Source organism: Coturnix japonica, chromosome 3 (genome assembly GCF_054131305.1).
Source record: "Coturnix japonica strain WE chromosome 3, WE-NBRP24, whole genome shotgun sequence".
NCBI classification, from domain to species: Eukaryota; Metazoa; Chordata; class Aves; order Galliformes; family Phasianidae; genus Coturnix; species Coturnix japonica.
This window is the reverse complement of record NC_140665.1, coordinates 37,664,643-37,692,419: the sequence shown is the minus strand read 5'-3', so window position 1 is coordinate 37,692,419 and position 27,777 is coordinate 37,664,643. Positions and strand designations below refer to the sequence as shown.

General features: G+C 40.7%; 1 protein-coding gene across 1 annotated transcript; it reads left to right on the top strand.

Moving 5' to 3' along the window:
* The first annotated feature begins 1,018 nt into the window (after positions 1 to 1,018).
* On the top strand, positions 1,019 to 27,239 carry KCNK1 (potassium two pore domain channel subfamily K member 1). The gene is made up of 3 exons (XM_015857884.3): positions 1,019 to 1,460; positions 20,871 to 21,266; positions 24,299 to 27,239. The coding sequence occupies exons 1-3, from the start codon at positions 1,106 to 1,108 to the stop codon at positions 24,556 to 24,558; spliced, it is 1,011 nt and encodes a 336-aa protein (XP_015713370.2). The 5' UTR covers positions 1,019 to 1,105; the 3' UTR covers positions 24,559 to 27,239.
* The last annotated feature ends 538 nt before the right edge of the window (positions 27,240 to 27,777 follow it).

Here is a 27,777-nt window from a genome sequence, read left to right as displayed (position 1 = left end):
CGTGGGGTGAACTTCTTTGTGGGTTGTGAGACAGCTGCCTATCTGAGATGTGTACCTTTCACCTGAAAAGTTCTTTTATTAGTATCTCCGTGCCCTGCTTCAGAGTGGCAGCTCTGGTGCATCACCCCCTCCTGCTTTGCTGAGTGTCTTCCAAAAGCCGCAAGGAAGGTATTCGCTGCCACAGTGATGCAAGGGGATGTCCCACAGAATCACAGAATGACCCGGGTTGGAAGGGACCTCAAGGATCATGTAGTTCCAACCCCCCTGCCTGGCAGAGCCACCAAACATACACCTTTACTAGATCAGGTTGCCCAGGGCCCCGTCCAACCTGGTCTTGAACACCTCCAAGGACGGGGCATCCACAACCTCCCTGGGCAGCCTGTTCCAGGGCCTAACCACTCTCCTAGTGAAGAACTTCCCCCTAACATCCAACCTAAATCTTCCCTCTTTTAACTTAAAACGATTTCCCCTAGTCCTGCTATTGTCAGCCCTTTCGAAGAGTTTACTCCCCTCCTGGATGTAAGTTCCCTTCAGGTATTGAAAGGCTGCAATGAGGTCACCCCGCAACCTTCTCTTCTCCAGGCTGAACAAACCCAACTCCCTCAGCCTGTCCTCATAGGGGAGGTGCTCCAGCCCCCTGATCATCTTCGTGGCCCTCCTCTGGACCCTTTCCAAAATCTCAATGTCTTTTTTGTACTGAGGGCTCCACACCTGGACACAGTACTCCAGATGGGGCCTCACAAGAGCAGAGTAGAGAGGGACAATCACTTCCCTATCCCTGCTGACCACCCCTCTCCTGATGGAGCCCAGGATCCCTGCGCACAAAGGGGAGGAGGCCACACGCCCTGCCTGGCTTCCCCGGCCGCCCCGCCCCATCGGGCTGCACCGGGACTCCCGCCCAGCGTGCTCTGGGGAAAGCCACCGACGCCCCGGCTGTGGTAGGCCGTCCCGTCCCGCCCGGCATTCGGTTGGGCGGCCTCGGGACGCGCTACCTGCGCGGCGCCGCCACGTGAGCGCCACATCAGCGGCGCTCCGCTCGCTCCGAGCCGGCAGCGCAGCAACGGCAGGCGGCAGCGGCCGCGCTCCCGCTCGGCGGCCCGGGAAGATGCTGCAGTCGCTGGCGGGCAGCTCCTGCGTGCGGCTGGTGGAGCAGCACCGCTCCGCGTGGTGTTTCGCCCTGCTGGTGCTGGGCTACCTGCTCTACCTGGTGTTCGGCGCCGTCGTCTTCTCGTCGGTGGAGCTGCCCTACGAGGACCTGCTGCGGCAGGAGCTGGGCAAGCTGAAGCAGCGCTTCCTGGTGGAGCACGCGTGCCTGTCGGAGCAGCAGCTGGAGCAGTTCCTGCAGCGGGTGTTGGAGGCCAGTAACTACGGCGTCTCGGTGCTCAGCAACGCTTCGGGCAACTGGAACTGGGACTTCACCTCCTCGCTCTTCTTCGCCAGCACCGTGCTCTCCACCACGGGTAAGGCGGCGCCGGAGGCCTCACCGAGCGGGGCTTCTACGGCCCGATCCCGGGGCGGCCTCCCGCGGGGAGGCTTCAAGGGGACCCGCGGGGCCGCGGCCTTGCGGCGGGAGGGGGGCGGCGAGCAGGCCGGGGCGTCGTTTGTTTGGCTGTGGAAAAACCAACGGCTTGGGTGGGTGTGTGGAAAGAACACGTCTGTAATTCTTTGGGCCTCCGTGTCTGGGCGTGCTGCCCTGCCGCACCTGGAAGCCACGCTCAGCCGGCCGGTACCGCCGGGCCAGCCAACCGCGAGGCCCCCGCTGCTCCGCCGGAGGTCCGACATGATGTCTTTAATGAAGCACGTCAGTCTGAATGTAACCCTCTGGTTCTGTGGGTCGGTGTCGGATTTGGAGCATCTCGCAGTGGAGGCGAGAAGATACTCTGCATGCCTTGCACCATACTATGGTGCAGAGGCTCTGAGTCGATCTCGTTCGCAAAGATGTAACTTTCATCCCACCTGCCCTTGGCTTCAGGAGGGCGTCGGGCTGCCTTGTGACAGAGACAGCAAAGAGGAGCCAGCAAATGGCTGTAGGGCAGAGCCGGGGACATCTGAGCCACTGCCCCGACTTCCCAGGAGCTGCAGAATTCTCTTGTGTAAGAGGTATCTCTTATGGATTAGTGCTGCCTCCCACGAACATCTACACTGATGTCCTTGTGCATGCTAAATTATTAAAAATGAAGCTGTATTTTTAAGTCCGCCCTACTTAGCACCGTGAGCAAAAGTACTGACTTTGTGCAGTCCTTAAAGGGGCAGGCACTGTGCCAGGTTTCTTCCTCCCTCTGCCCCCCTCTCAGAAAGGTGCATTTGGAAATCCAGCTAAGTGCCCATCTTACAACTTCTCTCTGCTTTTAGAAGCGCTCGTTAGGGGTTCAGCCTCCTTCGTGTTCCTTTCAGTCTGAACTGGGGGGGAGCACCCAGCTGTTAAATGTCAGTGGTTTGGTTTATAGCTGTTTTTCAGTGTGTGGGTTGTTTGTTGCTGGGTTTTTTTATCCTTTACTGTCAGTTTTGGTTTAATGTTATATAATGCTTACTTGGTTCCACATAGCAGCGTTATTGGTATTTTGGAAATGTTGAGGCAATGTTCCTTTGGCCAAAGTTTTGATAAGCACTTATAAAAACAAAACAGTTATGTTCCAGGTATGGTTGTAATGGCCAGCCTCCCCAAGAGGAACAAATGCAGGCATTTATGCTGGGAAGCTGAACTGTGAAAACCTGAGTGTCTGAGCTCCTCACTAAACTCATTAGCAGAAGCTCTTGGATTAAGAAGAGCATCAAAAAAACACCTAAAAGTTGTCCAGAGTGCTGCCCTTCCTGCCATCCAAGTCTTGGCAGCCAGTTGCAACTACTACAAAAGATGTTTTTTCCACTGCCCCAAAGTGATCTCTCTCACTACTAATGCAAATTTAATCAGCTGATATCAATAACAGCCTTTACTGTTTTTGCTGTGGACTTATTTAATCTTATTTTGGCATTGCTTGAATTATTGGAACACGTATTAACTTACTATTTTGTTTTAAAGTCACTGAGTATGCAGATCAAGTTGTCTGCTTATTTTTATTTAACAGAAAGGTAAAATGTTTTTTTGATGGATGTGATTGTGCTGGTCCCAAATGATGGTACCATGTTTTGGGGCTAGGAGAGGTGATAGGAAATTGCAAGGAGCACTTGGAGGATTTTTCCTTAGGTCCAGCTGATGGAATTTGCCATTCATCATGTAAATAAATGCACACAGATGACAGAACCTGTACTACAGCCTTTTAGTTTTCTATGTAAAATGTTTAATCTTAGCACCCCCAGCTCCACTTCTTGTTCTCTCCCTTTCATTTTATATGCACTGGATCATCCTAACTAGCAAAAAGTCCTCGAAGAAGATGATAAAACCAGTTAAGAATTCTGAAATGTTTTTCAATGGAGGGCATTTGTAAAATAAAAACAGTGAGGTAAATAATTACTTGGAAGAAATTTGTATGGGCTGTGTGTGCAGACTGCCCCATGACAGCCATAAACTGCAGTACATTCCTGCTGTGGGCTGTTTGCTCTTGTTTGCTCTTGTATGTAAAAATACAAACTTTATGATGGTTTAAACTCAGTTATCTCTGTCTAGTGCAAAACTGAAGCTTCCTTGTGCGGCTCCTGTGTGTAGCACTTGTGGATCATTTAAATACCTATGATAAATTGCAGCTACTCACCAGGGTGGGGATGCCAAACTTTGGGAGGGAACTTGGTTTCTCTTGTAGGAGTAGTTAGTTACTTAGCAACAGCACTCACAGGAAAATGTGGTTTGCTGGAGATGCTGTAGGAGACAAAACTAGATTGTGCTGAGATGTGTAGTAAAATGATCTTTATGCCTGCGTGCTGGTAAGGAAAGTGAAAGAAATGAAGAGGTGAGTGGAGAAAGATGCCAAAGCAAGCTTAGTTTCAATGTGTTAACTGTTTGGATGTTGATTTAGGATGTGAGGAAACCACATTCTTTTCCCTCCTTTGCTTGGAGGGATTTGAAGCAATGCCCCTGTAGAATGGCTTGATGTTAGTAGGCGCTGTAGGAACAGCCATAGCTCTTAGCTGTCTCCTTACAGATTGATGAGGAGATGGTCCCGGAATCAGGTGTAGAGTCCAGTCACTTCATAGCTTCAGTGATTGTGCACAGAGTGAAAGAGTCATTTTGTCTGCCTGTGTGTCTGCCCTCCTCCCGGGGTACATTTCCATTTTTATTGACCGCAAAGCAGCTCCAGAGCTGCTGCTGCCCTATTTTTGTCCACTCTCAGAGTTAAGCTGCTTTCATCTGGGGCATAGGAGAGTTTTAAGGTGAGGTCTGCTTCATGCTCTTCTCAGGACAAAGATTTGAACTAACAGTTTTCTTCTCTCTTTAGAAGGAAGTGAAAAAACAAACTACCGCTGTATGTCTTATGAAGCTGTAAGAGAAAACAAGACAGATAGTTTGCAGTAATGCTGAGAAGGGAGATTGGATGTTTTGTGTCACAATCTTTGTCTTACAATACATGGCAACATTAAACGCAATCAAAACAGCATCAGATTTAAAATTATTAGATAAGGAGCTTAAGTTTAAGAGAACAGAAGAAAAAAACCTCCAACTCTGCAGCCTCTCTGAGATTGAGGCAAATAAAAGTCACTTAGATGACTATTTCCAAAGTGCTGGTATTTGTCAAAATTAATCGTAGTAAACGTTCTGAGAAGGAAATATCCTTTTAATGCTTCAGGATGTGAGTTGGTTTTTACTTACCAGAGGTGACAGTTCCAGCCAATAGCCTGGTTGCTTTACCTCTTGTATGCCTGAGACAAAGCTCTTGTGTTCTCTACTGACATAGAAGGTAGCAGAGAGGAAATCCGGGTCTGTCCTCTTGTGCAGGCTGGCAATTGCTGGTGTCTCATGTGACCACAGCCATCAGTTTGTACTTGCTGAAATAAAGGGTGGCAACGCTAGCTCTAATCCAGTGTTTATGCTTTGCAAGCCAATGAGTAGTACAGCCTATCTCTTGGCAGAAACCAGAGAAGCTATGGAATAGCATTACTGCTTTATTGTTCAGAGCAGTGGTGGCTGGTGATGGATGGAGTGCTGCTTTTACCTGCTCTGTCCTCACTTCTGCATCCCACTGTGCCTCTATTTTTGATAGAAATCTACAGGTTTTTCAGTCTGGTGGCTATTTTTTGTTCTCTTTTTCATTTTGATCCACTGCATCATCATTTTAATCATCCATACTTTTTTCTTGTAGAAGAACATCACAGTCCTGGGAGAAAGTCCTGGTTGAGCCTCTGCTCCAGGTTGATTATAAAGTAGGCCACAAGCTGCTAAACCATATAAAGACCACAGTGTTTGTTGGCATGTACAGAAATGAGATCTTCTCAATTCACGAAAAACCTGAGCAAGTTCTCATGACTTCAGGTCTAGAAAGTAGCAATAAAATGATTTTTTAAGAGTTAGCTGCCTAAATTCCAGCTGTGTTTTGGGCCTGATGTCAGCCATTATTTGTACAAGGTTTAGTTCTAACTCTAGCTTAGTTAATGGTGATGATCCAGAAGACTGCTGCTCTTCCACCTGAGAACCTAGCTAACATCCTTTATGAGACTGCATTTCTTAAAGGACAAAGAAGAAATATAATTCAAAACTGGAAAAGAAAGAAATAAATGAAATAAGGCTTTTTGATTGGCTTTGCTTCAGAGAAGTATCAGAGTGGCGTTTGCAAGAGCACATGAATATTCTTTCCACTGGAAAGAGGATATGTATTGCTCTCTGAAAACAGAGAATGAAAACTCAGAGGGAACCTTCCTATCAATCCAAGTTGTTCCCCAGCTGTCACTAAAGCACAGTTGTGAAACAGGTGAGTTTTCCAGCTGTTGCATCATCAGAGTTACTGTGGCCTGTGCTCTCAACTGATTTTCACACCAGTAGCTCAAGAAGTTTCAGAAAGTATCACAGTACCTCGGAGGCTTCAGAGGAGCACGGATGTGAAAGAGATGAGAGTGCTTAAGTGCTTCCTGACAGCAGCAGGGGGGTGAGGCTGGGCTGTGAAACAGGTTTCTCCAGCAGAACAGACCAACCCAGTAGTCTCTGCACCACTCTGTTTAGTGTGAGAGAAAGCAGGGCAATGTCCTCCACCGAAGTTGCATTCTGTGTTCCAGCAGAAGCTTTTAATGACAGCTTCCATATCTGTCTCTTTAAGATCATGAGTCTGGGCTGATGTTAAGATAACGGAGTGTAGAGACTTTGTGTGTCCTTTTACTGTCCTCTGCTACAGAGCAAAAACGTAGAGTAGCTTATGTACAGAATGTTTTCAAGCAGTTTTACACCATTACAAACGTGGCTTTAGGGAGAACTGATGCTCTGAGAATGGGGTTTTGTCATCTCTTGCTCCTCGTTTGCATTTCATGTTCTGTACGTGGAATGTATTTTCTGAAAGTATTAAAAATAACCTCAGAAGCCAAAAGGAAAAGGCTAAAATGTACTTCTAAGTTTCATGCTACATGAGGTACCTGAGCATTTACTTACATGCCTTTCAGTTATTTAAAGAGTATTTTAATCAAATCGGTTAAGCAACCTTAAATTCTTTAATAAAATCTTTGCTGTTTCTGAGAACCTAAGAGTATGTCTTATTTTCAGGGAAAAGAAGTATTGAAATGACAGGTAGAGTAATATGTTGTACAATGAAAATGTCACTCGTTATTATTATATATATGTATTTTTTGTGAGCAGAAATTTAATCCTAAGAATAGATGAACTTAATCCTAAGAATAGCTGCAGGATTCTGACTTGTACAGATGAAAACTAGCATCAGGAAGCACTTATATTTGAGGACTTTGTTTCTTTCTTGTACTGGCTATATGGCATTGCTGACTGTTACACTGAGATAAGTATAAATAGAGTCCTTTTCTCAAATCAATACAAAAATATTTTATTTAAATGCTGAATATTTTTAGCATTTACTGTAAAGGAACTATATGTAGTTGGCATTGATGTGATGGAACACCATTAAAATAAGAAGCTATGCATCTGATTCAGCTTAAATATTTCCTGCAGTGTTGGTAGAAGCTGAATGCCAGGTTTTTCCTTACAGAAGCATGCAGTGAGGATGGAAGCATGAGCACGGGGTTTGTCTATCATACCTTTGAGAGAGAAAAATAGTTTGATCTATAGAAAAACTGCCCAATTGCTAAACATGTGGGAATGCGTGTCTGCTTTTACATCTTCCGTTCCACTTTAATGTGCCTAAATGTGACTCATAAATGTCCTGAAGATAAGTGAGGTACAGAATTGCAGGGCAAAAGTCTCCTGTGTCGAGGAAAAAGGAAACAGACAGACAACAGTGATTGTAAAATTTACTGTTTTACCAAATTCTTCTTTCTTTTTGTTATGTGTGAGTGTTAGATATCTCCTCTAGTTGGTTTAAAATGCAAGGTGATTTCTCAGCAAGATGAAAAAGTGATAGAAGACTTCAGGTGATGGCAGTGCTGAACTGAGTGGGACTCATGTATGCTTTTATCTTAATGCTTGTATTGAATTATCTCTTACGTGACAGTTGGACTAATACTGTGTTATTTTAAACCTACAAGGAACACCGTGAACACATTTTAAAGTATGGTTGTCGGGTTCAGACATTGCAACATACAATACGTAGTAGTGCCAAAGTCCAGTGGCAAGCTAGAGTGGGTGCTTTCCTTTATTATATAACTGGAAAAGGGATTTGTTCCTTCAGAGCCACCAGGTGCAAAGGCAAGGCTAATATCATTTTGCCTGCTCCGTAGTAGTAGGCTGGGTTCATAGGGGTCATGGCTTTAAAGGAAGCTGGAGTGGAAAACTGTGTGTACAAACTTTTATGTGTAACTTCATAAAAGGCTGAAAAAAGCCATGAAGATTTCTTGTTGTGTTGAATATTAACATGATAAGGCCACGCAATCTCTACTCTTTATATTATTTAAGTAGCTGTTAACCAACAGTGTATCATACAAGGAAGGGGTAGGTTTTTCCTGTTGAAGCCTACAGCAAATGAGAAAACTGAGTAAAATCAGAGAACTACAGTTTATCCCAGAATCTTGAAAGCTTCAGACTGTATGATGTACTTATGGGCAAATAAATTATAAATAGTTTGGAGCATGACTTGTTACGTATTTTCATGGTCATATACTAACTATCAATATTCTGACTATTTGAAAGAAGTTGCTACAGAGAATGATGCACAGAAAGGAATGCAAAATGCTGTCAATCACTGGAATGGTTAGCATTTGGTAATGAAGCTCTGTTATGTAAGAGATCCTGATGCACACAGGTGGGTTAAACAATGTCTTTTGAGAAACCAGTCTTCTAGTCCATTACTTCAACACCCACTAGGCAAACAGACAACGCGGAGGAATGTTTGGTTGCTGTGTTCTGTGAATCAGCAAATCCCATTGATAGGAAAAGAGAAAATCTGAGGATAAGGCAAGTTCTTGCCTTACTTCATTATGGAGTTATTTATTTATATTCTGCCTATCTATAGTGCAAAAATCTCTTAGTCAGACCTTTCGGTGCAGCTGTTTGTACTAATTGAAGCCAATTACATTTTTGGGTCAAGCTTTCTGGGGTAATTGCCATTTGACAATTTTGCATGCTGCTTAGAGGAAAATGTCATTCACATTAGAAATTGTTATTAGTAATCAATCCCAACCAAAACTAGGAACTCTTAACATCATAAACAGAAGTTTTATTTCCAGTTTTTAGCCTTGTATTATGCAATGTTCTTAATGTCATGAGGGAGAGGGTGATAATTTCTATTGTTTTAGAATTGGCTGTTATCAGTAGGTACTGAAGTATTTGCATCCAAGAACTGCTTTGCTTTCTAGAGCACGTTATGTTCTGTGTCTTGCCTGATAGAGTGGCACTTCTGCATGCATTCTGCTAAAGGATGAACTAAGGCAAAGAGGAGAAAAGACATTTGTGAAAGATTGCATAGGAGTGATCAGGATGGGGGCATATGAATCTTGCCTTGCAGTTCTCTGCTCCTGGGCTGTGTTCTTTTACAGTAACCTGATTATTTTCTATCTAGCGGATACACTTCCTCGTGACGTCATTTGCTTGCTTTGGATGGTTGTGGGGGTTGTTATTGTTTTCTTTTTGTCAGTTATACTTTTCCTGTTTAGCAGTATTAGTGAAAACTGCAACTACTTGAACAAGGACTTAGAAACTCTGTATCAGTCTGTAATACATACTTCTATATCTTCTTTTCAGTGGAGACTGCAGATGTATTCCCACTCCCAGCTAGGAAGTTGTATTGTTGTGTACTCAGTGCAGATAACAAGACTGTTATCAGTTAATACGGCCCAGATAAGTTATCAGACGCATGAATTAGCCTTTGTGGCCAGAAGGTAGAGTTTGCTCAGCTTTAGTGTGCTGGTTGCCTGTCCTTATACATACCAAAGTGTTTGCTCAGGATGTGTCACGTCCTGTCCGTGAAGGGAGGGAGGAGTGAGCAGATTCACTAATCCTCCTGGTTAGATTAAGGTAAAACACCATTCAAGGTCCATGCATAAGAGAAAAAAAGGTAAGCGTTAATGGGAGATTTGTACAAAACAGGTATGATACATGCATTGGCCTTCCCACAGTTCTGTCTATCTAAGCAGTAGATTTGATAGGAAATTCAAATAAGCCTTGCACTACTGAACAACTTTGAGAGAAAGAGGAAAAGGAATAGGAGAAATAAAGGCAGACAGGAAGATCACCAGACCTGGATCCAGTGCCTCTCCTCCCCCTGTGGTGCTCCACGTGGTGTAGAACTGAGATGGGCAGCAGCAGCAAAAAAGAGAGAGCGGGCCAGCCTGACCCACCTCACAGCCCCTATTTATAGCATCAATGCAAAGAGGGAAGGGATGGTCTCCTTCTGACCTCTAATTGGATTTGTAGTTGGCTCCAGTCTCTGCCAAGTCTGGAACATTGACCACCAGCCCAAACAAAAAAGGTGACACCAGGCCCAGTTCAGTGACAGGATGCTTCTCAGGCATTGTTCTGGACAGTCCAAGAGTCATTGAGACATCAGCTTAGTTGTGCCCGAACTCATCCCTTAAGTGGGTGAAATAAAATCAAGTGTGCAGAGCTGTGTAAGAACTCCGCTGCTGGAAAGAGAGCAGCATGGACTCCTGTCTGCCACCCTATGGCCCTACCTCGTTCCCTGTGCTAGGTCTGTTGCTTCTTGGACCACAACAGTTAGCTGAGTCAGCCTATCAGCCTAGGGAAAAAGTAAGCACTTTCTGCAGGATTAGTTTGCTCTGAGTTGCTGCGCTTAGATAAGCTACAACTACTGCAATAGGCATAGACCCACAAAGGGAAAAGACTTTCTTGCTCAGCAGGATGTCTTAGATTAAATCAGATGCCTCATGTAACAATTTGGCGGAAGCATGGGAAGAATCCAAAGTGCGCAGCCAGACTGACAGCAGATGTAAGAAAGGGGCTGGAAACCTAAGAACACATTTCGTCTACTGATGATGCACCTGACAATTGCTGACTGCCCCTTGTAAAGAGGCATTATTTCAAGCAAGATTAAAATGACAGCTAGCAAAGCTGAAAGAATTTAACAGGGCTTCTCTCTTTAGTAAAACAGGTGCCATCACTGAAGTATTTCTACACGCAGATAGGAATCTATCTGCTGTACCTCAGATGCAAACATCTTGAGTGCAGCTATGTTTTTTCCCACTAGGTAATTAGTATTATATGATAAATTTCATCATATTTGAAACTAATAAGGAACTAATGCAGTCATACTGTCCTGTTTAATTACTGTTTATAAATCCTGATCGCTGACAATTACAAGAAACTGGATGTGTTCCTTGGTCCAGATGCTTGACAAGAAATACTTCCCTTGGTAAGAAGTGCTAACTGTCAATTTACACATTGCTGACCTGGGCTCTTTAGTGCTAGGCCTTTATTTTGGGATTACCAGGCAGCTTATGACTTTCTCCTCCCCACAGTATACAGAGGTCTGAGAGGTCCTGCTTACAGCATCCCTCTTCCCTTAGTCATAGGTTGCATCAGTTTAGCCTTCTTCTTGTTGGCTATTTGCAGTTGCACTGATAGAAGGTGGCTAGGTGGTTACTAGGCAGGTTCACATGCATATACAACTTTAAGGTGCTGGGACTTAAGGAAGTAAGATCTGAAGTCTGTTACTATAGTTGCAAGAATTTCCAAATACATCAAATATCTGTTCTGCTGTGTTCGTGTCTTTATATTGTTGTCTTTTATCTGTAGTTTGCTATTAATTTATAAATAATTCCCAGTTGAACGTAGCTATCTATGCTTATTCATCATAGTATGTGCAATTATAGTACTGTTCTTTCTCCTTGCTTTCCTCTTGTTGGTAGCACATATACAGATGTGATTATCCTGCCTATCCCGATTCCAGTGTGACTAATTGAGTTTATGGTTCTGCAGCTGGTGTTTGCTATTATGGGCTGTTCTAAACATGTGAATGATTCAATGTCTGTAACATCTGCTTATAGTTCAGTAGCTTAGCTCTCAAGACAGCTGATTTTTACCAATTGCCCTTGCAAATTAATGTTCTGTTTCGAGCATAAAATAGTGAGTATATCCAGGTGGACTATATACAGATAGCAGAGTACCGTCAAACGTCATATTGAGTACTGTGATTTAAAGTAAGCCAATAAACTTTGGCCCCTTTGTAAACCGTATATTTTAATTTTAGAAGCCATAAGTGTAAACTTCAGGTTAGAAATAAATACTACAGGTGGAATATACCTTCCATGAAAGTGGAGACTGATGCAGTTTACTTCCCTATATTTTGGTCAGTTGATTTACTGATTGCTGCTGCTTGTGTTGATTTGCTTCTTTTTGCTTTTGCTCTGTTTGATTTTGAATTCTTTATTTTTCTAAGAAGTAGCTATTAAAACCGTAGGTAGAAGGTGGATCTATTTGCATTCAGATGCATTATCACAACTGATTGGTTTGAGTTTGAAATATTGAGGCATCTCGTGAAGATATGTAAGTAGTGTGTGTCTTTCTCTGCCAAATGAGGGAGCTGATGCTAGTCTTTTCCCTGAGTTCCAAGTATCAAATAAGCCACAAGATTAGAAATATAAATTCCTATTCCCCATTGTATTTAGTAGATAGCACTTTCTTCCATGTGAGAGTTGCATTTTAATGGAAATATGCTGCTTACAGATTTGTTTTCAACTTCCCAGCATGAAATTGCTTAATTTTTATTGCCGCATGATAATTCTTTACTGCTCACAATACCAGTTTCATTCACTGTTTTCATGCTCTGTTCTTCCTGATGGTGCAATAAAGCAATTTTTGTTCCAGAGTAGAGGTGGGAAGCATACTAATATGCAGCTGGTTGTTTCTCTTTATTCCCAGCTGATAGGAGGAACAACTGTGGCTCACTTCAGTGCAAGAAATGATAACTTAGCAAGGCTAGATAGGTATTCTTCTCTAATTAGATCTGATGAAAGTACTGCAGTAAGTGCCACTGCAACACCTTCAAAGCTTTTGACACCTCCCAACATACATTTGGGATGGTACCAGGTGCTCATTATCAATTTTTAGAAGCCTCTTCCCAGTGAGCAGCACTAGACTTGTCCTTTTCAAGCTGAGTACTGTACTGCACAGGTGCTGGGCTCAGCAGTGGCAGCTGGCACATCCCTCTGAGTATACCGTGAGTAAACAAGGTCTTTCAAGTGCTGGAAGACTAAAGTAGTTGACAGAATTTTAAATCCCATTTCAGGAAAATTAGAAGAGGTGGGGAAGGAGAAAATTGCAACGTGAAATGAAACCATGGTTCCAGACCAAGACAGAAGCAGCTCCATCTTCTGTTAGTCTCTTCAGAATGTGCGTGTCTTCACGGGTTCACTGCCACTTCAACATTAGGTGCATTCCTAGGTTACTAAAATGAACTTTTCTATAGGTGTCATTGTTGCAGACTGCAACAGATGAAATCTGGAAGTATTACTGTTGTTCAAGATGTATCACTTATGCTATAGTCAAGGCAAAAGTATCACAATGGTTTTGCCAAAGTAACATATGAAATGATTAAATGACTGTCATGTACAAAGTAGTGACTAAATCTTTTCAGTAACGTCACATTCTCTGTTCTGCCAAAACATTTTTTCATGTTAAGATTTCACAGAATCACAGAATTATCAAGGTTGGAAAAGACCCAGAAGATCATCTAGTCCAACCATTACCAATACTTCCCAATTATTTACTTTCCATTTATTTACTTTTCCTCCACATTGAACATTTTGGGCTTTGAATCCCAGGAAGAACTGCAGAAGGGTTTGTACCTTTTTCAGTACTTTGGAATTGATGTTGAAGTTCGTAAGAAGATTTTTAATAAACCTGTTTCTTTGATTGCTTTTTTAATCTTGGCGATCAGCCGCTGTGTTTGTAGCAGTATTGCTGTGCATGTGTTGCTAAACCTAAACAGGGCTAAAACCCTAAACAAAAGATAAGTGACAAACCTTGCCTTGTTTTCTAACATTCACAGGACTACAAGTAGATGTTCCATACTAAAATCCATTCACATTTCTCTTTCATCCAATTTTAGTTTTTGAGGCAGAGTTTCTTCTCTCAGGAAACATCCATAATAAAATAGTGTGGTGGGAGAAAAGGGGCACTTTGTTACAGATTTTTTGACCATCTGTTGCCTAGCAGGCAGGTAAGCTAATGAAACAATAATTGGAATTTTCTTTGCTGAATTCTCTGAGGAGCCCTCAGGAAGTCTAACCTTGCTTTTGACCTGTTGGGGTTATCTTTTATTCAGCAGGCTTTTGTCATTTTCATATTCCTTTTCCCCTAACATTGAAAAATGAAGCTGAGATTTCAGGGAAACTCCTGATACAAGATGAATGTTGCATTACTTCTGCTAAATGACTGCTAGCGGCACTTCTTAAAATGTGGTTTTAGATAAGTATTTCTAGCAATGCGCTGTTATTGAGAGGTGGGGAGAAGGCCAACACTCAAAGTATTCTCGATTGATTGCATTTTAACCCTTATAGGGTCTTAAATCCAGAAGAACACTAAGAGGAACCAAATCCCAGTATACAAACTTCAGGTTTTAAAACAACCTGAGTAAGTTTTGCTGCTGCTGCTCTTAACTAGCAAATGCAACAACGCCTGTATATCTTTTGACTGTCATCTGTGATAGAATTAAAGCCTGAATGCTTTGACATATCAATTTAGCAGACTTGTCTACTGAATACACTCACATACCTAGTCTTTGTCCCTGTCTTGAGCACTGTGTGAAGCGGTGTAGAACATGAAGTCTTTAATGGCACCTCTCTTCACAAAACATGGTTGAAGCTACCAGGACTCTGTCCAGCCTCCACAAACCTCACTCTGGGCTCAAGGTTTAGCATGCTATTGCAGTATTTTCACAATGGTTTTGTAGGAACTGAGTAGATTACAGTAAGGGTTTTTTTAAAAAAAAAGTCTGGTTTTGTGTTCAGACATGGCAAATGGGAAAGCTCTACCAGCTGAGCACCTAGAGAACTCAAGCTTTTCCTACAGAGCATGTGTCCTTTCTAATGGCGTGTTTAATAGCCCTGGAAATGGAGCGTGTGCCTCACTTGGAGTTGTGACACCTTTGTTTTGCACAGGTCCTTTAGCATGGGCAAGCAGTCTGCTTCTGTTTAGACTGAGAAAGACCTCTTGGGATGCTGATGAGTGCCGTACTCAGATGTAATGTATCCAGGCAGGATTAGGGAGATCCAGTGTCAGGCTGCCACATGGAAGAATGCCCTCATTTTTCACTTTAAGTTATTATCTTTTGAGTCGTTTTTCTCTCTAACCCTGTAATGAAGAAAAGATGTTACTTCACCAGCCACTCACCAGTAATCATCTGGGGTGTGCAAGGGACTTACTAATTTATGTACTTGCTTTTTTTGGCTGTATTTGGCTCATGTGTAGTGGAACTGCCACTTGTGCAGCTCTAGTAGAACCCATTTCCCTGTGTTGCACTGTGCTGAACACTTCCTCATAGCCACCGGTGTGTGACTAGTTTGTCATTATAACTGTACAGCAGTGATGGAAATATTTCACACTACATTAAATAGAAACTATAGGTAATAACTGACTAAAACAGTAGTCGCAGTAAATGATCAAAATGTTACTAGCCATTCAGAGTGCCTATCCAGCTGTAATCTTTGCATTGGCTCACATGGTGTGATGAGTGAGACATCGAAGGAACCATGTGGTGGGTAAAAAGTGTAGAATTAGGCTAGAATTAAGAAAGTATTATCATTTCTTTTGGGTTGACCTTGTTATGTCTAGTTTCTTTACAGATTATGGAGGGTCCTTGTATGTTCTCAAGTGATCTATAGTTCAGGTAGCCACATGGAGCATTAATGCTGTCATCAGTCATCTTCTGTCTCCATGAGACATCATGGCAATTCAAAAACTATTTCTAAGTGAAGATATTTCCTACAAAAACTGGAGCCCATCAGAGAACAGGAAGCATTTCTCATATAAGGAACTGCACTTCTAAACTGCTCTGGCAGGGGCCTGCTTAATGTGAGTACAGGAGGTGATGCTGCAGAGGTACCAAATTTAACAGAGCTTAAATTCATTTTAAACTTCTGAGGCTGGTGAAGTCTTCCAGATTTCTTGGCCCTGTGTGGGTACATCTGCAGTAGTGCTTTGGTTCAGGTCAGAAGTTTGCTGCTGAACGATTGCCCGTGCAGTCAATTGTTCCGCTGTATGGATCCACATCCACTGTGCTAATACAAACAAAGCGCTATGCCAAGTCTTACCTTTTTTCCACATTTCTTTCTTCCATTGCTATAATTGACATTTCTATAGTCGAAGTAATTTGTTCTGGACAGGAGTTGGCACAAAAGATTTCCTTTTTCATGACAACTTGTTATTTCTCCTACTACCTCTGTGGGTATCAACAGTTAAACAGAAAATTACCATTCCTAAGTATATAATTTCCAAGGGTCCCCCTGAACTGGCTGCAGTTTTTCTCTAGGTGATTGAAGTGGTAACAGTGTAGTTGTACTGCTTAATATTAATGTCGCTTGTGTTTAATTAAAAAAAAAAGTTTTTAAAGTGCATTCTTGTATTAGTATTTATGACTGGAGATAATAGCTAACTCATGGGTGGAGCACTGCAAAACTATTTTTCATAAATCTTCAGTAATGTTTGGGTGTTTTTTTTTTTCCTTGTTTGTACAAACATGTTTAAATTTTAATCTCTGCTTGAGAGAAAAGATTAATAATAATTCATATGAAAGTATGTCAGAATTTGGAGACAGAAATAAAAGGATTTTTGTGGTTTATTGCTATTTGTTCTGAATATTTACAGTGGCACAGTTCCTCTCCATGCATAATTGATATAGGAAAGAAAAGGTCTTGTAAAGACATGCCCATGCCACAGTTTTGGTTTCCTACCCAGAGTATTTCATGGTATGCAGAAAGATGTAGGGCAGCCTTAATATCATACAGGCATGTGGAGTGTTGCCAGCAGATGGAGGGAGGTGATCCTTCTCCAATGCTCAGTGCTGGTGATAGCACACATGGAGTTTTGTGACTTGGTCTGGGCTCCCCAGCATATGAGAGACATGGGGCCATAAAAATGAGGATGGAACTTCAGCATCCCTTCCCATCAGAAAAGTCTGGGGCTGTTTAGCCTGGAGAAGAGGATGCTTAGGGGGATCTTATCAGTGTCTATAAATACATGAAGTGCTAAGTGGACAGAGCCAGACTCTGTTGGAGCAGATGGATCCAGAGGTATTCTCCAACCACAACCCGTGATTCTGATTCTGTGAAAATATATCCTGTTCACATAGGATTGCTGTGCTTTCTGCAAATGGATGTGTTATGTGTCAGCAGGTCACAGTGTGTGTTTAGGCTGACCTGTGTCATGTTAGTCAGGACAGGAATGAAACAGGAGTGGTTTTTTGCCTGTGGTGATACAGATCCTTTGGCAGTTCAAACAATACCAAATGTAAGATCATAAAGCAAATGTTTTATCTCAGTGTATTTACCTGGGTATGGGGAATATCGCTTGCTCTCCTTCACACATTTCCCACAGTTTTATTCATCAACATCCCCTCTTCCCAGAATCTCTGGGCAGAGTTTCTAGATCTGTTTCTTACTTCATACAGGTGAAGTATTCCTTTCTGTGTAAGAACAGATGTGGTAACCTTTATATACTTTACAAAATATAAATGCTTTGATGTATAACTGTTCTGATAGAAATCAGTTTTGAAGCCACCTTTAAATGTAGGCGCCATTACATCCATGTAATTGGGCTGATACCTTTGATCCTGACAGCCATGCAGATGACATACACAATCTTATTACAAACCTGACTGTGTTCAATGCCATTTCCAGCTTGGTGCAGCAGGTAACATTAATGAGCTCGTTATATGAACCAGTTCTTTCTGAGCTAACTCCAGACTTAGGTGGTAGGATGGTGGTTCGGAGGAATTAATGGTCTCTGGCATTGATGACTAACTGCAGTAGAAGATGGTTTCAGAAGGAACTGAAGCTGTGTACAGTCAGTCAATGGGCTGATACAAGTCAGGATGTTGGAGCCTCTACTTTAGAAGAAGCTCCTGTAATTTCACACTGCAATTCTAACTAGCAACTGGCAAAACAGAATTTTCTATTCTAAGAAGTGTTGACGTGAAAAATCATTATGGGAAAGATATAATTCATATGATTAATTTAATTGTTTAAATATTTTTTTTACCAGTTCTAGTGACATTGGAAGAATGTATCATTGGAGGGAGCTGAGCAGCACTAAATCAAACCACTTCAGCTGTGGCTTTAAATCACTCTTAATGCTGCTGTGTGAGCATGGACTTAATGATTTCCTTTATGGTAAAACTGGCTTAAGTGGTTTCTGCCACACCCTTCGTCGCCTTCCTAATTAGGCTACTGCAGCTGTTTGAGACTGCACCATAAGCTTTAATTAGTGCAATGGAACTAAGTTTCAAACAAATTGCTTCCTCACTTTCCCTCATTTTTTTGACCCAGATCACTTAATCAATTCAGTTTACAGCATGTCTACCTCCTCCCAGCGCACACGGAACTAGTTCCATTAATGGCTCAACTGAGGAGGCACCAGAAATGTGATGTAAATGGGATTTCCTTTGTTTAAAAATGCCCACCATAAAAGGGATTTTCTTCTTCTTTCAGAGTTCTCAGACTTGTTTAATGAAACTCAATTGGTGACCTTGAATTTTTTGCTCCTGCTTTTTTTTTTTTCAAACAACTTTTAAATGTCTTCTTTTAGTTGTTTCAATGAGCAACTTTCATCATGTTGTTGTTGAAATGAATTTTGTTAGGCAGGTTTCTGATCGCTTTGGTTACTGTTGTGTTTCTCTTTGCAGTGGCAGAAGTAATTGAAACTCCTTTGTGATCTCTCTACCATCAACTGGCATTTCCCTTTAGCTAAGAAGATTAAAGGCCAGTTATGAAGGATGTATTTCAGTGTTTAAACTCATAGAAAATTTTCAAAGGTTTATAAAAAGAACTGTGTAATATCTATGTAAATGTTATCATTGGCCTCCATCATATTTCAGTGAGTCGTATTATGCTTGGGTTGAGTGAAGGACTTCTGCATAACTTTAAAATGTAGCACATAATTCCCTCCATCTGCTGTGATGTTTTGAGATTGTGAACAGACTTGAAAGGGCTGACTCCTCCTCAGGGGTACTGACTCAAGCCATCAAAAAGATGTGCATATTGCTAGTGTTGTACCACCGTATTTGCTTTGGCTGCTCCAGCAGCTGGATGAATGTGTCTGGGGAGGACAATGAGAGTACCTCCCTTCTGGCCCTGAGTAGCTCAGTGTTGCAAGTATGGTGGTATATCAAAATGGAGAGGATATCTGTTACCTGGAATACAATTATCAATAGAGTATTTCTCTGCAAAGAGATGTACAGGAACAACTAGAGATAGGGAAGACTGAAAATGAAAATAAATAAAAGATACAAACCAATGAAAAGAATAGAAAAGTCACAACCAAGTCTTTTTCGAAAGATCCAGTAACAAAAGTCTGATTGGGAAGATAGCAAATGGAAAGGTAAATATTTTATTGAGCACATAGTTGACCTGTATGACTCTGCAATAAAGTCAATATAAAAAGGTTAAAGCATATTATTTTTTAAAATAAGCAATTTTGTAGAACAGAGAGACATTCAAAACTACATCCAAACAGGTAGAGATTTTTTGTATATTTTATATAAACTCACAACAACTGAAGTTCTCCAAGTCATAGGGCAGTTAAAATCTTTTAAGGAAATAAATCCCCATTCATTGGCATAACTGTAAACCAGACATTCACATCTTGAGAGGTTTTGCTCTTTGCATGAACAGTCAAATAAAAGTTGCTAGGATTAAGTCACATAAGCCGTTCCATACTAGAAGAAAATATGGGTCATTTTTCTTGCTACTTTCCACAGTATTGTAAAATGTGACTGTTTCAGTTCAAGCTTTTCAATGAAATTATTCCCAACCAATGACTTTGGATCCTGAGTAGCAAGCTTAAACAAAGCTGAGCACTAAAAGTGCTCGACTGTTCCAAAACTCTTCTCTTAAGCTTAGAAATTTTTTTTTTCTAATTCCTAGATTAAGTTTATTCATGGCTACATCAAAGCTGTTTGTTTGTGTGGCAGTGTTATTATTTGTCTAAAAGGATTTCTTTTCCCTTGGTAATACTGGTCTGCTGATGCATTAAGGAGGTAGTATATCAATTTTCAGTCCCCATTCAGCTTTGCCAGGGAAGCCAATCACTCTTACCTTTTTCTCATAAACAGTTTCTATTCCCATGTATTGTTTGTTTGGTTTTTTTTTAGTAACCCTTCTCTGTTCTTCCACTGGTGTCAATTCATTCTTAAGCATGAATGTACAGAGTGAGGTGGGTTAGTCCGGATGAGGTCTGATCTAGATCTTACTCAAATAATACTAGTTCTGGTTTACTGAAGACACCCAGATGTGATACAGCAATGCAGTTACCTTTTTCATATTTGTGTCAAATGAAATCAATATTACATACATCGTTTTGAAAGAATACTTTCAAACTTTGTGTCGATCGCCTGTCACAAAATACTGTCAGGGAAACAAAGTGACTGAAGGGGACCTTTTTGAATATAAAAGAAAGATTAAACAAAGGAAGAAAGAAAGAAAAAAACATCAGAGGGAAATGGTTAGTTCTTGAGGTAGAAGACTGTCCCAAGGGGTGTTCCTCAAAAGCTTTTTCTGGGATGAGTGCTCATAAATGAGCTAGAAAAAAAGACTAAAGACAGAGAATTAAGGTTATAAGGATGGAAGAACCACTGGGCAACTGGATCATAAAATAGCACTGGAAAATTAGTAGGATAAAATATTAAATGAAATACGTAACAAATGCCATTATAGTTTTACATTTGAAGTTATGGGATCTGCTTTGATGAATACTGGGATACCTCTGAGGGGCAAGGCCTGAGGTTCTGATGGAGAGGGCCAAGAAAATGTCAACTCAGCTCCTACTTGTAGTCAAAACCACCAGTTGGATGTCTGACATTACAAGGGATGGGGTGGTACAGAAAGTGGAAGCTTTACTGTTCTTTTCCACACCCATGATTTGTACTTAAAACCAGGCTGAGTGTACTATTAATGGCATAGCTGCTAGTGTTGTGTACAAGTGTATACAAGCAGTATTTTCGTCAAAATAAGCATTAATGCAATTGCTTTCATCATTTTGAAATACAAAAACATTTTTTGGTTTCTATTTCCTCCTTGCCAGTACTTAGACTCTGTTTACCTGCTTAAGCCAGGTCAGCAAATCCCATCCCTAGTTTTTATTTCACGCAGTATAGCTAATATCAAATGGATACATGAAGTCTCAGCTTTGACTCAGCCTATGTTTTCCCTCTGCTTTATTCTAGGTTATGGACATACAGTGCCTTTATCTGATGGAGGGAAGGCCTTCTGCATCATCTACTCGGTCATCGGGATCCCGTTTACGCTGCTTTTCCTGACAGCAGTAGTACAGCGCATCATTGTTTATGTCACCAGGCGGCCTGTACTCTATTTCCACATTCGCTGGGGCTTCTCCAAGCAGATTGTTGCCATCATCCACGCTGTAGTCCTTGGGTTCATCACAGTCTCATGCTTTTTCTTTATCCCAGCAGCAATTTTTTCTGTGCTGGAAGAAGACTGGAATTTTTTGGAGTCTTTTTACTTTTGTTTCATTTCCCTGAGCACCATTGGCTTGGGAGATTATGTGCCAGGAGAAGGCTACAATCAAAAATTCCGAGAGCTGTATAAAATTGGAATTACATGTAAGTGTTCAAGCCTATGTGTTACCTAAGAGACACTTCATTAACAATGAAAATAATTAGGCATTATGTCTCTTGTGCAGAGTTGGTAATTGTTTTGTGAGCTGACAGCTTGCAAACTGGGTGTTGTAGGTAACTATTCAATGTTGCAACTGAAGGCAACTACAGGCAGCTGTGCTTTAAATAGTCAGCTTCTTAGCTAAGAAAGGAGAAGCTGAAAACAAAATTCCATTGTGCTAAGTTACCTACGTGTTCTCCTACTAATAATAGCAAAAAATGTTCACATTACTGTTATGGAAATGGATAGGAGCATGTAGAGCTAAGATTTCACAGAGCATCACACAGTCAGAAAATGATCCTTGTAACTCAAGGTCATCCTCTAAAGTGAGATGACAGGTAGACAGAGATGAAGGAGGAATGGGAAATGGGAAGTAGAGCAACATTTCTAACTCTAGTTGTAACACAGGGTAGCCAAGGCAGGCTTTGGGACATAGCAGCTGTCAAAACGAGACAAATAGACTGAAATGATGATACAGCAAGACTGAGAATGTTAAATTATAATTGCTTAATTAGGTCTGACACAGAGGAGAGGCACAGTGATCAGTGGTTAGATGAAAAAGTAGAGCCAAGAAAATGATCTTGGTGTTGACATTCTGAATGAATGTATTTTCTTCTCTGGCTTCAGGCTGCACAGTCCTTGTTCAGCAGAGGCACTCACTGAAAGATTTAAGCAGCCAAAACAACAAGCCATTCTTGTCAGGTTCATGTCTTAGGCTGCCATATCTTTACCTGAACTCCCATATCTGATCCAGTAATCATAATGTAGTCAAAGTGCCCATTAGCTTGGTTTTGCGTTTTGCGTTTCTGGAAGCAAGTCCTTGAACTAGCCAAAACTTAACATGAACCTACTGAGATTCAACATAGTCCAAGTGCAAGGTGTTGCACTTGGGTCAGGGCAATCCAACCTATGTGTACAGACTGGGAGAAGGACTTGAAGGTTCTGGTGGTTGAAAAGCCAGACACGAGCCTGTACTGCAGTCTGAAAGGCCAGCAGTGTCCTGGGCTGGATCAAAAGAGGGGGAAGCAGCAGGGGGGGTGATTGTCACCCTCTGCCTCTTTGTGAGGATCTGTCTGGGATACAACATTTGAATCATTTCACATCTTTTCCTTTCCCCATCCTGTTTATCTTACCAGCAGTAGCTTTTAATTACCCTGCTGATCTGCAGAGTTAATCTGGTGATGCTAAATGATCGAGTGAGTAATGGAAGTTATGCATCGTAAATACATTATGAAAATTCTGAAACCTTAAAAACCATAAGGACAGCTTTTGGGATTAACTTCTTTCTTTCCCCTCCTCCCCCCCCTTTTTTAACTGAAAATTCAAGTTTTCTTTTTCTGCATGGAGACAATTATTCATTTTCAAACTTTAGAATGCTTAGAAAATAAGTAGAAGGTAATTCTAAATGGAAAAAGTAGCTTATAGGCAAAGTGATGTATTTCTAAACTGTTGAAACAAAATAATCCAAGGTCGTAGCTTTTGAATTTGCCTTTCTTCTCCCATGCAAACAAGCAATGGAACCAAACACAGTGTATAAAATATTTTCTCTTTCTGAACCTAAGTTTTCTTCCAAGAAAAGTTCAGGAGTTCCAGAACTGAAAACCATTAATGATTAATACTGGCTTTTCAAGGAAAGTGCAAGCATCCTAAATTAAGTGTTGGATTACCTGGGCAGTGTTTCAGAGATTATTAAAAGCTCTCATTGCAGATAGATGCCTTTTAATTGGCATTGATACGTGTTAATGCATACCTCCCATTTGAATTCATGAGATATAGCTTAAAAACAATTCATAAATTCTAGCTATGGTGTCAATTTAGATCAGTGCCTGATATTGCAGTATTGATTTAATAGTGCTTCTGGAAAAGAGAAAGAAGTGTTATTTTTAGTGGATAATCTGCAACTGCTTGTAAAATATTTATGCCTTTTGGTAACAGAGCATTGTCCATTTGTAGATTGTAGTAATTAATCTGTGTTGATCTTTCAGCACATTTAATATTCAGCCTTTGGATGAGCATGTTTTATTAATAATTATACACTTCTGCTTGATTTACTCATTGAAATGATAAAATATTCAACTTGTCATGATCCTTGTTATGTTGTAATGATGAATTGCAAGGATCTAATGAAGCACTGGGATTAAGAAATGATCGTTTTAATGCCTTTCCTTCAATTCTAGTTACGTATTTGGAATGGAAAACAAAAGAGCTTAGTGAGCTGCTAGCCATACAGAACCCTGATTCTAAGGTTCTCAGTCTATCAGTTAACAAATTCCTTTAAAATCAAAAACTGAGTTATCAGTAATATCATTGAGGTAACATTATCAAGTTTGGATAACTTCTGTGTATTAGTATAGCACTGCAAACGATCTTCAGGGTTTCATCAGACACAGTAAATTTAAGTTTTGTTTTTATAGGTTTTGCACAGATTTCTTGGTACTTCATTTTTTGCTTTTGGTTTTTCCAGTAGTTTTGTAGTGTCAGGTATGTTCTTATAGTATTAAAGGAAAATAATTGGAAAGATTTTATGACATGTCAGTGATTTGTCCCGCTAAACTGATACAAACAGCGAGAACTGTAATTACCTGCCGTGTTTTATACTCCTGTGTGTAACGTGTTGGGATGCTTAGGGGGTAAAAGGTATTTTGAGAGCGTGTAATCACTAAGCTTGTTAAGTAAGTGTTCAGTTTTAGGATTCTAATTCATTAAATGCTTTTACATACTTCTGTCTGGTACAACTGCAACAGATTCAACTGTTGTTACTTTCTATAAATTATTATGTCTTGTTGACTGTAGAACGAAGAAGAGCAGGGGCTGGATTTGACAGCCCAAAGTGGGTCATAGAGAAGATTAACATAATATTCAGAGATGGTAGGGGTGGAATATATGGCAGGAGGATAAAGGGTTAAAAGTGTTGAAGCCCCACTCAATTTGATAACAATTAAAGCCTCTTTTATTATTACTTTTTTTTTGTACCCAGGTTACCTCTTGCTGGGCCTCATTGCAATGTTGGTGGTTTTTGAGACATTCTGTGAACTCCATGAGCTCAAAAAGTTTAGGAAGTTGTTTTATGTGAAGAAGGACAAGGAAGAGGACCACGTGCATATAATGGAACATGACCAGCTCTCTTTCTCCTCCATCTCAGACCAAGCAGCTTCCATGAAGGACGATCAGAAGGCAAACGAGCCTTTTGTGTCTTCCCAGTCCCCAACTTCCAATGACAGCTCTCTAAACAATTAATACAGGGGCATCCACAACATTGTTTTGGTGCATTTATGCTACTTACTATAAGAAATAGAATGTATCTTTTATTTTCCTGAAAATAATGAAGCTGGAAGACTGTGCTATTTTAACAAAGATTCGTCACTTCTAACGTAGAAAAGACTTCTGGGGAAAAGTGTGGGAGCCACTCTGGGAATAGGGAAAGAAATGTAGAATGTGACTGGGAACATTAGGCCATTTTGCTTGAGAGATAAAGAGGTGGGAATACCACTTTCAGAGGCGCCAGAGAGAAAGGCTTGGACAAGCAACTTCATCTGTCTTTAGGAGAGTAGGGCCTTCACTAAAATCTAGCTCTTCTGGTTGCGTGCCCTGTCTTAGAACTGGGTGAAACTCTGAGATACGTACTTTATCTCAGAAAAGTAGTCGGTAGATTTTTTTTCCAAACACACCAAATGTCTTCATTTGGAAAACATTTCCAGAGCAGTATCCGTAGACCTGCTGGAAGGGAGTATCAAGCTCATCCTTCTATTACCCACTCAGTTGCATGTGCAAACAATAACTTTAGGAATGAAAAAGCAGGTCTCCATCCCTTCCTCTGCCCAGGCCATTTACATTCAAATTTCCTTCTTCCTTAAAACGTTCCCTAATCACAGCAAGAATGTTGTCCTGAAGAGAATGTGCCTTGAGTCTTCCATGCTGTTTTGCTTTGTAAAAAAAAATACTTATATAAACTCTGAGAGGTAGCAAGAGCCATAGAGCCATTCAAAAGTGCTAGATGATAGGGCTGCAGGGAAGGGAATTCCTTCCCTTTGGAATAGGTAGGAATGTTTTTCTTTTTTTTTTCTTTTCTTTTTTTTTTTGGCTGAATGGAACAGAATGAAAAGGGGAACTGAATGTGAGCATATGCCGTATTTGTCATAGTCAAACGCTTTAAGTATTCTCCTTGATGAGGGTTGAAGTCTGAGCAGAGTGAGGGCTCAGCTCTATTTTACCTACATACAGCGTGTGCTGGGCTGTTAGGCATCTGGAGGAATAGAAGCAGTGTCATCTTTGACCACAGCCCCTTTTTCTTGATTTGATTTTCTAGCTGGTACTCAGAGCACCTTGGAGGAGAATGGAATGTTTCCAATCAATTTTTCAGTTTTTCGTATGGGAAGAAAACAGGAAAAATGTCATATTTGGTTCAGATGGAACCGGATGGAACCGAATTTTTTTCCCCTTGGGAAAAGTCACTACAAAGTCAAGATCTCATTCAATTTCTGTTGCTGGAACCTCTTTGGCTGTAACATGAGAGGCATTTTAGTCCAGCTACCTGTCACTGTGCTGAATGAAGGGATCTCAAAGTGAATTTCAGGGAGCAGGAGATGAGACTAAGTGGTGACAGTACTCTCTTCTGGCCTTAAGAATCTATGAAATGGGAATCTAGATAACGTTTTGCAACGAATAAAAGATCTGGAGCACAAATAGCCATATTAGGACAACCTCCCACATAGGAATAGTGTAGAGGAGAGCCTTTTCCCTGCAGTGCAAGCATGCCAGGTTGCCTGTAATTTGGCTTGTAGTGTTTGGCTTGTAGAGCTGAAGAATATTTTACTGTAAAAGAAAAAAAACAAAATGCAGCTTGTCTAGAATTAGCTCACATGGGAAAAATACTTGAAGTAAACAACCCAAAATATTCTATGTTTGAGCTTAATTATAGCTAGCATCAAACTGATTTTATATCTTTACTGGAAAAAAAAAAAAAAAAAAAGACAACTTACTTTATGGCTAAATTAACTAAAAGTCTTCAATTTATATTTGTAGAAAATCAAAGCTAAAGGTTTTGGCTGTTTTGGGTTTTATAGATTAGGTGAGAGTATACTGTGTTTGCATGTTCCCAGGAAAGTGGCTATTTTTATACTGCTTAAGTTAACACAGTTCTATTTATAACAAATGTTAACCAATATATATGTACATATATACATAAATATATTTATATACTGTACATATATCATAAATCACCAGAGTTTAATCAACTTAGGCACAGCATTTTAGATTTTGTTTTCCTAGGTTTCTCTTTATACAATGAATTATAGGAAACTATGGCATAAAATAACACTGGCATAAAAATAAGCATACTATACCACAAGAAATATTGATACTGTTTTGGTTTTTTTTAGTGAAATTTTATTGTTGTCAGTACCTTAAAATTTAAGGTTTCTTTTAATTTCACTGTAACATTAAGCTGTAAAGGATATGCGCAGATACTAAGTGATATACAAAATAATTTTGCAATGCGTACACAGTTGCAAAACATAGACACGTTAAATGAAAGCACAGAATTCAAACCAGAAGCGATAAACTAAGCAGTGATACTGTGATGTAGTTGAGTGTTTGTTTCTTTTGAACTTAAAACAAGTATGGCTTTTGGCTGCCTGCACTATGAAGTGAGGAGTATTTTCTTTAGCAGTGCGTGTGCGTGCACATACTGTGCAAAAAGCCTGTCTGCATTTGTCAAGATTGCGTATCCTTCAGTCAAGTCTTCCTCAACACAAGGAGAGACTGTTAATGCCAGAGTGTGCTACCTAACCTTGAAACTGATTGTAGCTTAGCACTGTATTGGTTATTTGTATAGGAAAAAAACCAAGCATTCCAAAGTGTGTTTGTTTTTGTTTCAGATGCTGATTGATTATAGCAAATAAAAGATAGTAGCATAATGATTACCTTGTCTTTATAGACTAACCACTGCAGTATTTGAGGAAATGGATGAAAAGCTGTCATTGCCTGTTATCAGTAGCACTGATCATTCGCTGAGCTTCAGTTCCTAGTGGATTTACATCTTTGTGTGAAACCAGTGCAGAAGGTCGAAGTTGTTAAAGCTGGAGTCCAGTTTAGAAGATAACTGGTTATTGTGCAAGAACCTTGGTATGAAATGTTTATCTTTCCTAGGAGCAAACTGTGAGGCGTATATGTGTGAACTCACATGGAGAACATTGATTACAAAACATCATTGCCTAAACTGAAGATGTAAGAGGGAGTCAGTGAGTAAGTTATGTATATGGAGAATTGTCTGCGTCTTCTTGTCACCTAGCCATCCTCTTGACTTCAGCTGATCAAAGAAAATGGAAGATCCAATTGAGTTTTGATGTTGGGTGACAGCCATGTTTGTCCCTCCGAAAACATGTTCTGTGCCCTAAGAGAGTTTCTTCCCAGGTATTACAAATAACATCTACTGAGAGTGAACACAAAACTTCTGGG